The following is a 17,500-nucleotide window of genomic DNA, read 5'->3' as shown; positions in this document are numbered from 1 at the left end:
GAAAGAATTCTAATCATTGCTGCCCTCTCCAAAAAGAATACTGAAGAATTATGTACTCTCAAGACAGAACACCTCCCTCTGCAACTGGATCCTGAACCTCCTGACTGCGAGACCCCCATCCTGACTACATTTTACACAGAGACCATCAAGAGCATCCTGAGCAGCTGCATCACTGCCTGGTTTGGGAATTGCAGAATGCAAGACAGTACAGCAGTTAGTGAAGTCAGCCAAGAAGAGCATCAAAGTCTCCTTTCCCTCCATCACGGACAATGATGGCGGTTTGATGCGTCTGCAAAGCCTCCAGGATTGAGGATGATCCCTCACATCCCTCACATCACACACACTCCACCATCCTGCCATCTGGGAAAAAGTACAGAAGCGTTCGAGTCCTAACAACCAGACTGTGCAACAGTTTCTTTCTTCAAGCCATCAGACTCCTCAACACCCAGAACTAGACTGAACTTAACTGTAAACCCACACAAACACTCACATTCCATATACAGCTATGTTTGCAGTTCCACTCATTCATTCACAGTGTTTTACAACGTTTTGCGCACTCATTTCACAATGCTGTTTTTGCCCATCACTATTTAATCACTGCCATCAGCTGCGGCTATTTTATGTGAATCCTACACAATAATCCTCTGACATGACAAGAAAAGCTTGAATTCGCTTGAAATCTAATCGGTGTTGCCTTGAATTCTTGACCAATCCCACCAGTCTCCCAAAATGTTCCCCAACAAAACCCACACACTCCCATTAGAATTCCAAAAATGAATTGAAAAATGAATTAGAACCGATCCTGCCTGCCACTGTGTGGAATTCCAACCAGTACAGGCCGATCCTGCCAGACGTCTGACCAAATCATCTCACTCTCAAAACAATCCCCTTTTTCCCAAAAGAACCCTGAACATTCCCAACCAATCTCAAAAGAATCTGGAATCCCACCTGTTCCTAACAGAATCCATACCATTCCTGCCTGTTCCCAAAACAATTCTGAACAATCCGGTCTCCTCCTGAATGAATTCTGTCCAATACATTCAATCCTGTCATGGCCTAATGGTTAGAGTGTTTGACTCCTAACTCTAAGGTTGTGGGTTCGAGTCTTGGGCCGGCAAAACCACGACTGAGGTGCCCTTGAGCAATACACCGAACCCCCCCTATCTGCTCCCCTGGTGGCGCAGAATAAATGGCTGCCCACTGCTCCGGGTGTGTGTTGACGGTGTGTGTGTGTTCACTGCTGTGTGTGTGCACTTTGGATGGGTTAAACGCCGAGAACAAATTCTGAGTATTGGTCAAAGTACTTAGCCGTATGTCACGTCACTTCACTTCACTTCCTGACGGCTCCCAAAAGAAATGCTAAGGAGTCCTGAGGCTGCTCCCAAAAGAATTCTGCCCAATCCTGCCCGGCCAATTCAAACAGTTCCTTATCAACAGACTCCTCAAGTGTTTTCTTCTGAACCTAGCTGGTTTATATGTCTCCAAACCTAAACAAATATCTTACTCTTCAGTGTTGCTGACTAGCGGAAAGTTTGAGGCTTTATATTTGACAGCTAGCGTGACATTAAAAACCGTTTTGTTCTCTGAAACGACTCGAGCTGAATAGCACCGAATAAGACAGGAGGATACAAAGCCCAAAGGAATGGACGTCTGATGAGCGTTCATCAGGGCCTGATTATGAAGCACGTCTACTGCCAGACATCGCGGCTAATCTGCTGCCAGTTCTGTGAACTCAATCAGCGCCGGCGCCGTTCACTCCTCGAGTGTCTAAAGACTCCTGGCACACGCTTATCTGTGAGCTTTGAGAGCATCGGCTCTGGGTGTCAGATCTGAGAGACTGATAGGAAATGTTTAACTTATTGGTGTTGCAGCCTGCTCGTGTTTTATGCCTGAGCACGGGTTTAAATTTGGAATATGGAAATGGTTCAGGATAGAAAAGATCCGATGTACTACTGACCGTTGTGGTCTTTATTATCTTTATCTGGACTAATTTTGGAAAGACATGATGTCAGAGTTTGCAACATGCTGACATCAGCTACCAGTTTTATCACAGGTACAAACAATGAGACTTCTTTTTTGCTCTTTCTGCCTGTTGAAACTGTGACAGAATCTCCATCTAGCAGCAATTTTTCAAGCTAACAGAGATTCAACAGGTTCTACTGTGATTAGGTTTTAATGTTGCAAAAACAACGTGCCTACAACGTTCTAGAAACGTCTGCCAGAAAAATTGCGTTAACATTCTCACAAACAAAAAAAATAAAATAAAAAATTATCAGCAGTATTATTTAAAACCTTCTTGTTTCACCCAAAAATATTTATGTTCTAATAACAGAAAGTTCAACATTTCAAAAACGTTCTACTAACCTAAAAATATCTTAACTAGGTAGCATTTGGGTTCATTAATTTGCAGTAATGGCCAGTCATCTGGGTAATTAGCCAGTAGCTGCCATAGTGCCAACGGGGTTAAGCTACATCTTTAAAATGCTTGTCTAAAATGGCTCTGTGCTAATCTAGGCAGCTTTATAAACAGGAAGTGGTGAAGCGGCGAGAAAACACACCCGATTTTACAGGTTTTGATGTGTAGAAAATACACTGTGTGACCTCCGATTTCAAAAGGCGATGTAGAAACTTTTCTTAGTTCCCATGAATTAATCAAGCTCTTCGTCTGAATAATTAGGTGTGTTGGGTGGGGGCCAAGAACTAGAAGAGAAAATCCTCACTTACAAACATGATCTAACTACTGAGAAAATGAATAGGTCCTTGCATCAAAACATCAATAGCTGGTGTGCAAAATGAACCACTTTTTTCTCTCCCAGCAACAGAACGGATACATGAGTACACACAAGTGTACCAATAAATAAATAAATAAATAAATAAATAAATAAATAAATAAATAAATAAATAAATAAATAAATGAGCTCTGGATATCCTGAGATGACCTTGCTCTGAGATACGTGACGACAGGTGAGGCACAGAGCAGCTCTGTGCACTAAGCTAAGTGAAGGACTGCGACATAGATATATGGCTGCTAATAAGCAGGCGTACCAGCAAAACCAGCCAAAGGGCAAAGCTGGGACTTGTGAATGCACAAACCGATCGTGAATAGCAGTTATCAGTCCATAAACAAAGGAACGGTCTGAGCAAGGTCAACTCTAAGAGCCATCCTTCCACACCGCCTCCATTTTAATGAGCAACTGCGTATGCCATGCCATCCATTAGTCTGACATAGTTAAACGGCGCCGGTGGTCCTTTGTGTTTTCCGTCAGGAAAATGAGGGGGGGGGGGGGTATAATAGGGCACGTAAATGACACTCGGCTTGCAAGGCATGATAATGAACAATAAGAACTTGACCACGAGGGACTGCTGGAGGTCATGCTGGACGAGAGGCGGACATGGCTTGGACAACGCACGGCTTATAGGATTAAAACGTCCTGCTCGGATGACGTGCCTCTGACTTCCATTCACCCGTGGCTCTCTGTGCATAACCGGTACAAAATGGTATTCAGTGCACAAGTACGTACGCTTGTCTCAGAGTACCTGGGATTTAGCTGCGGCAGCTTTGACCCGTGCCAACAACCCTGCTGTCTCATCCAGAGGCAGCACAGCCAGCACATGCCACAGCGGTGTCCTGATCACCCTTCTCTCCAGTTAAAAATGCACTCTTGGAACTCGCTCCGCTCAAATGTGCCAAGCACCTTATAAGGAAGAGGAAGCGCAGAGCTGTTTTTATCTCCAGAGCTTATGAAAAACTCCGCTACAACATTCCCAGGAGGACCCCCACGAAAGTCTGAATCTAGTCTTAAGAAGCCAAAGGTCAAGGATAGGAAAAAGGTTGCTGGACAAGGTCAGTGGAAGAGGTCATCCAAAACACACATTTCCCTGGCTACAACATCAATCGCATTGTTACGCTAATCCTCTGGCAGGGGAACGGACAATGAGAAACGCCTGTGTGCAGTCGGAGAATAAACAGAGTGTTGCTGAAGGGATTCATGGGAAGATTAATAAAATTGAAACTTTAAGTTAACAAGCAAGCCATGATGGAACACATTAACGACACAATGGATGGAAAACTGATCGTACCAGATGCTGTTTTAAACAACAGCAACATTTTGTTCTGGAAAAAACTAAAATGTATGGAATAAAAATAAATAAATAAACACGTATAAAGAATCGCCAAGTGACACGATCACGTCATGTCGTCTTCGGGCCTCTAGAGATTTTCACCCCTGCTGTTCATAACAATCAGCAAAACATGCAGAACTAACCTCTCAGTTCTCAAACTGATAACGTCTGATGAGAGGGAACATGGAACAGAGAGATTCACAGCCCTGATCCTTTTATGGAGAATTTCATTTCGAATCTACTTTAAGCTCAGAAAGAACAAAAAAGAGGCCATAAAAACAAAAGTGTGAGATGATAGCTCAGACCCCTCCTACGCATCTCTGTTTTGCTATCATCCCCTCGATTTCTCCTCCCCTCTGCGTTCTTTCACTCATAAACTCTCAGACATCCTGAACAAAACTCCCAGAGCTCATTGTCAGCCACTGAAGCAGTGTGAGGACCGGAGCGAACCGGACGTAAAAGCCCACCGGCGCAGGCTGGACCACGGCCTTACTTCCACAGGCTCAGGTAGGATTCACGCACTCATACACACGTCACTGAGCACGCTGACGATACACAGACGTCAAAGTCGAGTTGGACAGAAACGAAATTCCGCTTATCTGAATATCTGACGCGGATGAAATTTTGGATGCCAAATGAACTGAATAGAAAAACAAATATTGAAATAAAATAAAATTTAAGTACAATTTACTAAGGATAAACTGTGTATCTGTTACATGATATTCAAGCATAAAGAGATTCATCTTTATTTTATTTCAATCAAACAAAAAGTCACATGCATGTATGTACAAACACGAAAAAACCCACAGATTTGCCATAACAGAACATGAGACGTTATAACGTACGTTTTATGATCAACCTAAACGTTGATACACGTAGCTACTATTATTTATTATGTAGACCAAAATCATTGCATATAAACACAAATCAGGAGCATCTACAGATTTGTTTGGAGATTTGGAAGTCGTTTGCATATTGGAAACTTCGGCTTGAGTGCCAGCACAAATCTCAGTGAAGACGTCACGCTTTCAGTCGTAAACCCTGCTACTTGTCTGTCGTTCATGCCTACGTCAAAACGTTAGCAAGTCACCCCACTTCAAACGTGAGAATAATAAGAGTAGAGTGCATGTAGCTCGGAGTATCAGCCTCTGAGTGAGCTGTAATGATGGCACTCGAAGCCAAACATTGCTCCGTCATGCCATCATGGAAAGTCGCCGTCGCACACCCCTCCCCTCTGTCTTTATTTGTGCAGGAACTCTGCCAGAACAGCGAGGATTATAAAACATGTATAAATCCACATGGGTCTGGGAAATCTGCGGCTGTGAATTTCCTTCTTCGGTTCGAGCCAGATTCTCTCTCTCTGACACTCGGGAGATGTTCGGATGATGAAGAGCGCCTGCGATTAGCCAAGCGATGCTCTGAAACGCTTTCAAAATAAATGCAGCCGTATTAGCAGCGTGCTTGTGCAGTGTGCTCTGAGTAACCATGTAAGGGTACGTTTCACCAGCCTGGGAAAGTTCACGGCGTATTAGTGAAGTTATCGTGTGAAGCTGCTCTCTGCTATGGTGCTGGAATGTGTCTGGGCGACGCTGTAGCCGTGCACTTTAGTTGTTCACATGTGTGTGTGTGTGTGTGTGTGTGAGAGAGAGAGAGAAGAGGCTGTATCATGCTGCAGTGACACTCACTCTGGTCGCTCTGACAGGGTGATTATGATGAAGCCGTCAACACCACAATCACAGACGCGCAAACGAACGTGAAATGACCCCTACAGCAGACAAGAGTATAATCTGGCAACAAAAAACTGCCTAAAAGAAACAAACTGCGGAAATTGCTTTAATCTCGTTAAAAAGCCTTGAAGATCTGGTTAATCTCTAAATCGGCGAATATGGGTGGGTGGGGGGTGGGGGGGTGGAGTTCAAAACACTCGTTTAAGTTCCAGGGAATAAATTAAGCACTTAGCAGTGACACACGAGTATGAAGATGTCCGTTCGGTAACGATGTGCAGAGATCGCAGAGAACTGGCGGTGTTTGTGCAGGGCCACATTCTGTGTAATGGAGATGATGTGATGTGGAGTTTCTGGATGCGGCCCCATTTTGTCTGCTGATAGTCAGAGATTGTTCCTCAGACCTTTAGTGCGAGTGGCCGACAGCGTCAGCAGGATATGGGGCTTTGGGAATGTACCCTCATGAGGCCCGGGCTCCATACAGAAGTCAACTGAAGCAGTGTGAGAGAGGAAGATAAGCTCCTCTCCACACCAACACTGAAGTCTTCATAAAAGAGTGTCTTATCTTTAAGCAAAGCACTTGACAGCTGCACCCAGTCGGCCCAGGACACTGTGATTTACTCTTCAGTCTTTTAGTCCGGCTTCAGTGTGAAACTATAAACCCAGAGATTATTTCTTTTAAGAGCGAGCTGGATCAAGCCCTCAACTCACGGTCAGATACGGGCAGATTAACATGAGACAGCTTGAATCTTCTGTAAACTTTCAAACTGAATTACAGCTCCAGTCAGGACTCGAACATACAGACTGTCCTAATGCTTTATTTCTTTGTTTGGGAACTACAAAACGAGCACAAAACTAACTTCGGAAATTCTCAGTACCAAAATTCCACTGCACTGCTTTGTTGCTGAGTTGTAGAGTAGTAACATGGGGATATGTTGTAGGGTAGTAACATGGGGATATGTTGTAGGGTAGTAACATGGGGATATGTTGTAGGGTAGTAGCATGGGGATATGTTGTAGGGTAGTAACATGGGGATATGTTGTAGGGTTATGCATGGGGATATGTTGTAGAGTAGTAGCATGGGGATATGTTGTAGGGTAGTAACATGCGGATATGTTGTAGGGTAGTAACATGGGGATATGTTGTAGGGTAGTAACATGGGGATATGTTGTAGGGTAGTAACATGGGGATATGTTGTAGGGTAGTAACATGGGGATATGTTGTAGGGTAGTAACATGGGGATATGTTGTAGGGTAGTAACATGGGGATATGTTGTAGGGTAGTAACATGGGGATATGTTGTAGGGTAGTAACATGGGGATATGTTGTAGGGTAGTAACATGGGGATATGTTGTAGGGTAGTAACATGGGGATATGTTGTAGGGTAGTAGCATGGGGATATGTTGTAGGGTAGTAACATGGGGATATGTTGTAGAGTAGTAACATGGGGATATGTTGTAGGGTAGTAACATGGGGATATGTTGTAGGGTAGTAACATGGGGATAAGTTGTAGGGTAGTAACATGGGGATAAGTTGTAGGGTAGTAGCATGGGGATAAGTTGTAGGGTAGTAACATGGGGATATGTTGTAGGGTAGTAACATGGGGATAAGTTGTAGAGTAGTAGCATGGGGATATGTTGTAGGGTAGTAACATGGGGATATGTTGTAGGGTAGTAACATGGGGATAAGTTGTAGGGTAGTAACATGGGGATAAGTTGTAGAGTAGTAACATGGGGATATGTTGTAGAGTAGTAGCATGGGGATAAGTTGTAGGGTAGTAACATGGGGATAAGTTGTAGGGTAGTAACATGGGGATATGTTGTAGAGTAGTAGCATGGGGATATGTTGTAGAGTAGTAGCATGGGGATATGTTGTAGAGTAGTAGCATGGGGATATGTTGTAGGGTAGTTGCATGGGGATAAGTTGTAGAGTAGTAGCATGGGGATATGTTGTAGAGTAGTAGCATGGGGATATGTTGTAGAGTAGTAGCATGGGGATATGTTGTAGGGTAGTAGCATGGGGATATGTTGTAGAGTAGTAGCATGGGGATATGTTGTAGAGTAGTAGCATGGGGATATGTTGTAGGGTAGTAACATGGGGATATGTTGTAGGGTAGTAACATGGGGATAAGTTGTAGAGTAGTATCATGGGGATAAGTTGTAGAGTAGTAGCATGGGGATATGTTGCAGGGTTGTAGCATGGGGATATGTTGTAGAGTAGTTGCATGGGGATATGTTGTAGAGTAGTAGCATGGGGATAAGTTGTTTGTTTATTTGATGGTGTTTAAACGTCTCTCTGGATCAGCCCAGGAAATGTATAATGTGTACAATAATGTTCAGATCAGTTAAATAATATATTTTAGTGCATTACTACAATCCAAATACAAAACAAGCCATTTTTCAAATCAGAACGTTTCTAAAGTTCAGTAGCAGTTTAGTTGTTGTGCACGCATGTAAATGTGGCATGACTGCTCTCATGTCTGCATGCATTCTTATACAGCTTCTCTGCTGCTCCCTTTATCAGCTCTGTGGACTCCACCAGCTCCTGGACCACCTCTATACTCTAAGCACTACACGCACCTCCACACCACACCCTCCATCTCATCCTTCTGCACTCCTACATCTCTCCCTCTGTCTCTCTTTGTGTGTGTGTGTGTGTGTTTGTGTGCTTCACCTTCAGCACCCTGCGTGTACAGTGCTAGCGTACTATGGAGAAGGTGCAGCACATGACCCGTGCAGCCATCAGGAGGGCGTCCACTATGGAGGTTCCCCAGCAGGCTAAGCAGAACATGCAGAACCTCTTCGTCAACTTCTGCCTCATCCTCATCTGCCTGCTTCTCATCTACATCATCGTCTTGCTAATGTGAGCTGGAGGAGGGGCCGGGACATCGGGGCAATGGACTCAGTCGGGGAGGGGCTTGGTGTGGGGTTCAGAGCAGGGGGAGGGGTTTAATTGTCTATCTAAGCATGCTGCATGTATTTCAACGCACTGTTCCTGTAAATAAAGCACCGCCCATCATATAATAACACACGGACAGGGTAGCAGCAGGGTGTTGAGCGTGGAACCCGTTCCACATTCCCAATCCCTTCACCTGAGCTCACAATGCAGGACTGAGAAATGGACTCGAGGCCTGAGCACTGCACTAGCTCATATGTGACGCCGAATATTAATAAGACTACAATAAACACTCAAAGATATGAATATGTGTATGTGTGTGTAGCCATTTTCTCAAATCCGCCCACCCCCACTACCACCCCACACGCTACGGTTAGTCCACATTAGTGTGCAAGACTTTAACACACAAAACTGCACACTGGCTTCACTATAACCTTAAAGTGCAGACAAACGCAAATTGCATCGAATGCGGTCGCTCGTTTGATGTCTGACGTTTGCTTCTTTGGTTTTCCTTCTTTTAGTTTATGAATCTAACGTAGCTTATAGTTATTTATTACCGAGAAAAACACTTAAAAAGGAGGGAAATCGTTTGCATTTTTGAAGATTCGGTACAAAATCTGAATCAGCTGCTTTGGGTTGAAACAAACATACAAACGGTCACGATAGCTTTGAAATCTGTACTGTGACATAAATAACGCATCACGATACCGAGAGGACTTCGTCTTGTTGTTCGGCTCTTAAACGCACAGATCGTGGGTTTTTTTTTTATTTGTAATTTAGGATCGATTCATATTTTGTTTATATAACAAAAGCACGTTTCTAATAATTTACAACAGTCAATAGGTCCAAACGACGTCTTATACAGTACATGTGTATTCAAGAAACTGTTATTCAATTATGTCAGATTTTGTGAATAATTTTTTTATTTTATTGTTCCATACACCAGGACAAATCGAGACATACTGTAAAGTATAAAAGTAAACCAGAAAGTCTACAGCTTCAGATTCCCTCAACAAGGCAGAAATGTCAGGTAGAAATAATCCCGGTTGATCAGATCCTCACGCTGCCGCGTTTACACACAGAGATAAACTAAACTATTTATGACGTAATGACCAGAAGTGATGGAACATTCTGAAAATGTGTCTTATGTGTTATTTGAGCCGCAAATTATTGCTCCTATCTCTTAAATTGGTGTTTAATAAAACATCATTTGACAATTTGATCCGGTTCTGTTTAATCCGTCTCTCCGTGTGAATACGGATATGAGCTTGATTTTATACGGTTTAAAAACTATTTCATAAAGAGCTGTGTGGTTAAGATAAGCATCGAGTGTACAGACTTTTGTACTCGAAGAACTTTTGACTGAACGTTGTTCTAGCAACATATAACAACCTATAACAACTCGATGACTAAATTATAGACTCTTGCTAAAGATGTGAAAGTCAGACGCCAAAGATGTGATCTCACAAACAAGCAGTGTGTTATTAAGCAGAGTGAGGCTGTGCTCTCATTTGTCCTTGTTGATGGTGTTTAGCTCTTTCCATATGTGACGGATGGCCAGCATGGTGTAACCTCGTCCTCCTCCCGGCACCGCACGCCGCGCACGTCCGTCCCTGAGCCGCACGGCGCCTCACTGCGAGCTCGCACTCCGAGATCTCCCAGCTCCGACACGCCAGCTCTGACGTCTGCACCATGGATCTCACCAACAACCGAGGTCTCAACCTGCTGCTCAACTTCATGCTCATTGTCATCGTGCTGCTGCTCATGCTCATTCTCGTCAAGCTCATGTGACCGGAGCTGAGTCGCTCAGCAAGCACTCAGGACTTAATATGGCCTGAACTCCTGTACTATAGAGAGAGGTACCAGGATTCTCTCTCTCTATCTCTCTCCCCTCACTGACTCTCACTCTCTCTCTCTCTCTCACACACACACACACACACACACACAGTCTCTGAATGTCTGTTCCACTCTATTTATCACTTTATAAACCCCGTTATGATGTATCGCTTTAAGATGAAGTGCTTGTTAAACGTGCGTTCTTAACCACAACCTAAAATCCAACCTGATCCAAACCACACGTTAGCTCATGTCGTTGCTCGGATTGTTAAATCCGTTATGATTTCTCCGGTAAAGTGCAGCACCAAACGTTTTCCTGCCTCTGAATAGCCTCAGACTTTTAGCTACGTCACTGTAATGGTCGTGAGATTAGAAACTAAAAGCCAGTAAGCGACGATGTGACACTTTTCATAAGCGAGTCTGAGGAAACACTTGTTTCTTCTTCGCCGATTAAAACTCTTTATAGTCTGGATTGATTTGCCGTGTGAAGGCGGAACAGCCTAATTCTGCTGGACATTGTGTGTGAAAATACTATAAAGACACGTCAGGACGCGCTCTGTCCTTTTTACATTCTTCCACAGAAACTAAACAAAAAAAATAGAATAGAAGTTATAATATAGATCATGGTTTTTTTTAGGGAAGTTATCGAGTTCCACATGAGCTCAGATTAATCTTACGTACACGTTACACTCGTCTTTTGCTCAAACACAACTTCAGACTCACAACTAACCCTTGTTTGTTGTGTGTGTATATAGTATTACGTGTATGTAGTATACAGTAGGGTTAAGAACCACAGGCTTCGATTGTACCACCTGGTGGTGACATTTATACTGCGATCTAATAAGTAAAATCCTAACAGCAAGGTCTTTAAAGGTGCGGTGCACGATGTTTGAAAGCCAATGTTGACATTTGAAATCACCAAAACAAACACACCCCTAACCCAAATAGGTGTCACCCCTGTTTTTATAGCTCTGCCCCACACATACATACGTAACCCAGGCAACTATGATGGCGGAACCTGCTGGGGCAGCTGGCCGAGGGGAGATTTTTATCAGTAAATAAACACAATGAGTAATACTATGGTAATACAGATGTGTTTTTGTAGTAATGTGTGTTGTACCGTGAAAGGTTTCCTGCTTCTTGCCTTATCGTAAGCCTTTTTTCCCGCTTTTCATTTTTATCCGCCATGTCAATGTTTCAATCGCTTTCGCCTAATGTCAGACATGCGCGCTGAACACTCTCTCCGCCGCATATTGACAAGACACGCCCCTTTCTGCTCATTGGCTACACGCTAGTTTTGTTTGTCGGCCCGACTCGGTTTTCTGAAGCATTTCTCAAACACCGTGCACCCCACCTTTAACTGCCCTCCTCCACCCTGCTCCCTACTCTGTATAAACTGCGCAGTGCATTATGGGACATCTGCAGACCCTCGACTACATCGTTCCATTTGGCCCGATGATAAAATTCAAATAAAATAAGAAGCAGTGTCTGGACTTTCCTTCTTAAACCTACCTGATTCGGCACCCCGGGATCGGGAGATCAGTCTCGATCGTCTTGAACAGCCGATGTGTGCAAAATGTTTTATTTTTATTTGCCTAGGTGTCACATAAAATGTCATGTAGGCGATGGGTGTATTGTAAGTACAGAACTCCGATGTATTCGCATCGGTTTATCACTACTCTGATATTATGGTCATCTTTCCCAGCCCTACACATCACTACTGTTTGTCTTGTGTATATTACTACACTATGTTTGGCGTGTCGATCACCATCACAGCCATGTGTGCTGGAACTGAAGGAACTGTGCTGCAACTGGTCATGATGAGTCTCCCAGTCATAAAGACAGACAGCTGCATGGGTGAAGAATGATGTACGAGAATAAAACACACATGGCTGTTTGATTACAGAGAATAAACCACCATCTTATAACAATGAGGTTACTGTTTGGTTTGTATATAGTGCTCATAGAAATGTAAACCCAAGGGAAACATGGGAAATAATAATAATAATAATATAGTGTATTTGAACGAAATAAACATCCACTGATGATCACACCTACTGAGCTTGTGACAGATTCATTAAGATTTATATATAAAACTCTTACACCTACACTCAGAGGACAGAAACATCAAACTCATTTCATTCTTATATTCTATATGAGCTTAAGTATGAAAAATAAACATATGACTGTATACAAATTAAACTTATGTGGTTGTAGTTTTTACAAATAAAGAGATGTGTGTTTGCTTGATCGTAAAGGAAAATGAAGGATGCTGGTATTGATTCTGTTCACTAGGGGGCAGCATAGTATTGACTGTATTTCGTATGAGCAGGGGTTTAAACTTTCAGAGACGTTTCTAGATATTTCTATCCGTTTGTGTGCACGGGCAGTCGGCTTGGTTTGAGTGTGAAAGACGCCTCTGGACTTTGTGCGCTGCGATTTAGTGTCGCTTCTGCTCAAACACAGCTGAGTGCAAATGATGGATGTGTATTTTACCTGCGAGAGCTCGGTTTCCTGCCTCATCCGGTCTCGTTGCTGCTGCTCGCTCAGCCACGTGTTTACACCCTCGGGTCTGAACTCCATCTGTTCGCTCAGCCACATCTGAGTCCTTACGCTGGGCTGGATGGGTGACCCCCCGACGGCCTGGTGCCCCAGCGAGTGCCCCCTGGGTGTGACGAGGGAGGCTCTGCTCTCAGGTAAGGCGCTGTAGCTCAGATCCAGCGTGCTAGGCTTAAGCGGAGACGAGTCGGACCGGAGCAGGCTGCGGTCCAGTGAGCCGTGAGCATCCAGGTTACATGACGTCCTGCCGCTTTTCTCCTGGCCGCTCAGGCGGGTGAGAGAGGACCAGCGGCGCACCGGACGAGGGTCCTTCATGTCCAGTGGGCTGCAGACTGGAGAAGAGAGCTGGCTGCCGTTCCACGGGCTGCCGGGCACCGACTGGGTCACGCTGAGCTTGGAGCTGGATGGAGATGGCATGACATGTGCGGTGGGGATGGAGCCCTGTGAGCGAAGCGGCTGGAAAGACAGAGTGCCACTCGAGCTGGAGTGGTCTGGATGGAAGGGGGGGAAAAAATGTCTGGAGTTAGCAGCCTGACAACAAACTCAGACAAAGCTAAAATCTGGTCTTAGTTATTCCAGTTATTATGTTTAACAATTTCACATCTCTATTATGTAGAACATTGTTTATGACCGAGTAATGGAGATCCATGGAGGGTGTGTGTGTGTCTGTGTCAGTATCGAGTAGCTGTAGAGTCTGTCATGAATAATGTGTGTGTCAGTGTGTGTCAGTGTGTGTGTGAGAGAGTGAGTCAGTGTGTGTATGTGTCTGTGTGTGTGAGTGTGAATGTGTGTGAGAGAGAGAGAGAGTGTCAGTGTGTGTGTGTATGTGTGTGTATGTGTATGTGTGTGTGTGTGTGTCTGTGTCTGTGTGTGCACGTTATACTTGGCACAACACCAGGTTCAAGGGCATTACATTGAGAGCTGAAAAACAAAACTATGTAACACACTCACATTTACACAAAAGACCTATAATTAATGCACATCTGTAATAATTAACGCTCAAACGCAACAAACATACAAATGTACAAAATGTGTGGAAACAATTCTAATATTCTTATGTTATAAAGGAACATAAGAGCTTCAGATACGTTCAGGTAAGAACATCTGCGTGTCTAGTGAAGATACACATCTTTCCTTCATCTGTGTCATTTTGCAATAAACACTGAGATCAGAGATGATGTAAAGGAGCCCCAAAGCAGCCACATGAGCAGATGTACTGCTGTGACTGACTGAACACAGAGCTGAAAGGTTTAATCGGTGTGTGAGGGCCAGAGCAAACACCGCTGTCAGCGCCGCTCTAGTCACGTCACACACCGGTCCGCTACGGCTTCGGCTCCACGTATATCCCAAGTGCTAATCCTGAACCTTTGCTTTGAAGGTGTTCCACATCGTAAAGCTCCCGTAGGTGTTCTGAGTCCTTCCTGTTTAATCGATTTTGCTTTCCCACTGGAGGAATGTTTCGAGAGCATAGTTTCAGAAGGTTTGGCTGGAGAACCGAGAGCGCACGTGCTCGAGAGAACCCACGCATACACACGTGCTGAGGTTGCACACAAACAAGAGAGTCCATTTAGAGCTCTTTATTAGGGCTGGGCGATAAAACGATAACGATATGTATCGCGATAGACACATGATCGATATCAATAAAAAATGTGTTCGATAAATCGTTCGATATTTTGTATTCTTCGTCGGAAGAAAACAGAAGTTGCGAAGCAAGTTTGGTTGCATTAGCAAAAGGCACTCACTCTCTGGTAACCTAGCAACGTCGGGAGTGACACACTAACAGCCAATCATGTAACAGTATCATGTTCGTTTGAGCCATATCGTCGTCTCGTGCTGGTCTGCTGGATTCCTCTTCAGTAACCGGCGACTGATGAGCAGAAAATGAGCCGCAGCGAGCGAGGAAATTGTAAATAAAAGAGGAAACGAGGAAGGTTAAGTTAAAAAAAAAAAGTTTAAATGTAATATATTTTTCTCCTGGTCCTTACTTTAAATGGGTCATAAAAAATATCAATAATTATCGATATCGACCGATATGAAACACTGATATCGTGATACAGTTTTCAGCCATATCGCCCACTCTTTTTGCCCGAGTTTGACCACATACTGTATGGAGCTATTTTAAAGCCATTTATTAGCAGGAAAGCCAGTGCTGGTGCCCTCCATGATGGACCTGACAGCCAGCTTCACCCTCACAGCAAAGACTTTGGGTGAGAAAAACCACTTCACTATTCCTGTTTCCGTTTCTGATCTAATATTCTACGGCGTCCATCCCAACACAGCCGCATAAACGTCACAATAATGATAATAATAATAATAATAATAATAATAATAATAATAATAATAATAATAATAATAAAGCAGTGAAGCATTTCACAGTAAAGCAGAGTTCGTGTCAGTGGGTGCGGACCTTCAGAGTTAAGAAGCTTATTTTAAACATTGTTCACTTCCTTTATCACGAGTCTTACGGCGATACAGGAATTCATACGTGCTGCGTCTTGTGCTTCGTTTTCAGGAAGTGCTTCCACAGAACTGCTAAACGTACACAACCTTTATTCTGATAGTGTCGTGTTAGGTGTTTGGTTTGGTCAGAAATCGCATGTGACTCGAGATCTCATGGTGGTGTTGTTTTTGTTGTTGTTGTTGTGTTAACCATCTTGATGGTCTTTATATAACTCTTATAACTGTTAACGTACTTAACGTTATTATTAAACACACCGAAACTACGTGATGCACAAGTGTTATGTGAGATTTTATATGTACTCCATCTGTGCAGTGTGTGAAATACCACACACTAACACACACACACACACACACACACACACACACACACACACACACACACACACACTCCTCACACTCTCCTAGATGACACACACGCACGCGCCATGGTGCGGTCCAGCACAAACACCATGTCTCTAAATGAACCGCCGTGGACCAGATCCAACTTTCCTTTCCCGCACCTCGGCCAATCGCGTCCGGACATGTTTATTTTAGTGGCTCGACACGAAAGCCTGCTTATGTAACAAGAGAATGGCGTCCAGGAGATGTAGAAGGACGGAGCGGTGTTAGTTTCCTCGATGGAAATTGCCCCGGTTACACTGCCGTGAATAGAAATGGCATAACGTCAGTTAAAGGGTGGAGTGAGGTAACAAATATGCATATCATGATTTATTATAACGTCTATTCAGTTATTAAGGTCTCAGAAATGATAAGCGATGTGGTGTGAATCGTGTCACACTGCACTGAGACATGGCATCCACAGGATGGGCTGATGAGGTCTCGTGTCTGGTCTCTTGTCCCTTTCCATATGTATTAGCATGTAATTAAAATCAGCTCTTGAATTTCACGGTGTCGGTTTCCATGTGGCGCCGAAGAGACCGTAAAGGGTCCAAGCACCGTGACGAGAACGAGACTGACAGGAGGGGTAAGTTTCCTGTGCGTGCTTGTCCTGGGGTTGACTTTAAATCACTCGGGGCAGACAGGTAGTTTAATCACCGAGGGCCAGAAGTGGTAAACAACCTCATCAAGTGTCCACAACAAACCACAGGCTACGAGTGTCCTACAGGAACATCATACATTAATGTAATATTCTGAGGGGGGGGGGGGGGGGGGGGGGGGGGGTGGGGGGGGGGGGGGGGGGAGGAGAGAGAGAGAGAGAGAGAGAGAGAGAGAGAGAGTGTTACAGCTTCAGTAACTACATTGCGAACAGCCAGCAGACTGAACTGGACAATAAAAACAAACTGAGCTAAAACAAAAGCAACAGGAAAAAAAAAAGAAAGAATGCAAAGTGCAACAGAGAAAGGGTGAAAGAACATGAGCAAGAAAAAAGAGGGAGGAAACTAGCAAAAGAAAAAGTGAAAGAAAAAGAAAAAATGCAGAATAAAGAGAGAAAGAGTAAAAAGTAAAAAACAATCAAAAGAAAGTGTGAGCGAAAGAAAATTTATAAAGGAGTACAAACGAAAGGGTGAAACAAAGAAAAAGAATGAATGAAGGTTTATGAATGATCTTAGGAGCGGCGTTAGTGTAATGGTAGCTCCGCCTCCTTGAAGTCACATGACCCGCTGCAGCTCTCAACACACACTCACTCACACACACACTCTCACATGCGCGCGCGCACACACACACACACACACACACACACACACACACACACACACCAACACTCACACACCAACACTCACACCCACACACACTCACACCCACACACACACACTCTCACACGCGCACACACACACACACACACACTCTCACACGCGCACACACACACACACACACACACACACACACTCTCACACGCGCACACACACACACACACACACACACACACACACACACACACACACACACACACACACACACACACAC

At 44.1% G+C, this 17,500-nt stretch overlaps 2 protein-coding genes across 4 annotated transcripts in view; one reads left to right on the top strand and one right to left on the bottom strand.

Moving 5' to 3' along the window:
• Positions 1 to 17,500, bottom strand: part of cep85l (centrosomal protein 85, like) — a 58,677-nt gene that overhangs the window by 15,178 nt on the left and 25,999 nt on the right. For all 3 annotated transcript variants that reach the window (XR_007138179.1, XM_027155432.2, XM_027155431.2), the window contains exon 3: positions 13,073 to 13,626. Coding sequence is in view for 2 of the 3 variants with exons in the window: in XM_027155432.2 (XP_027011233.1) it covers positions 13,073 to 13,626 (554 nt within the window). In the remaining variant the exon portion in view is untranslated. The remainder of the gene's footprint in view (positions 1 to 13,072; positions 13,627 to 17,500) is intronic.
• pln (phospholamban) lies at positions 3,345 to 12,629 on the top strand. Its single transcript, XM_027155439.2, has 3 exons — positions 3,345 to 4,629; positions 8,525 to 8,707; positions 10,275 to 12,629. The coding sequence occupies exons 2-3, from the start codon at positions 8,553 to 8,555 to the stop codon at positions 10,288 to 10,290; spliced, it is 171 nt and encodes a 56-aa protein (XP_027011240.1). The 5' UTR covers positions 3,345 to 4,629; positions 8,525 to 8,552; the 3' UTR covers positions 10,291 to 12,629.

Source organism: Tachysurus fulvidraco, chromosome 16, assembly GCF_022655615.1.
Source record: "Tachysurus fulvidraco isolate hzauxx_2018 chromosome 16, HZAU_PFXX_2.0, whole genome shotgun sequence".
Taxonomy (NCBI): Eukaryota; Metazoa; Chordata; class Actinopteri; order Siluriformes; family Bagridae; genus Tachysurus; species Tachysurus fulvidraco.
Note: the sequence above shows the minus strand (reverse complement) of the source record. Positions and strands in the feature narration are given on the sequence as shown.

Coding starts and splice junctions, on each gene's coding strand:
- pln (XM_027155439.2), top strand. CDS start 8,553: ATGGAGAAGGTGCAGCACATGACCCGTGCAGCCATCAGGAGGGCGTCC.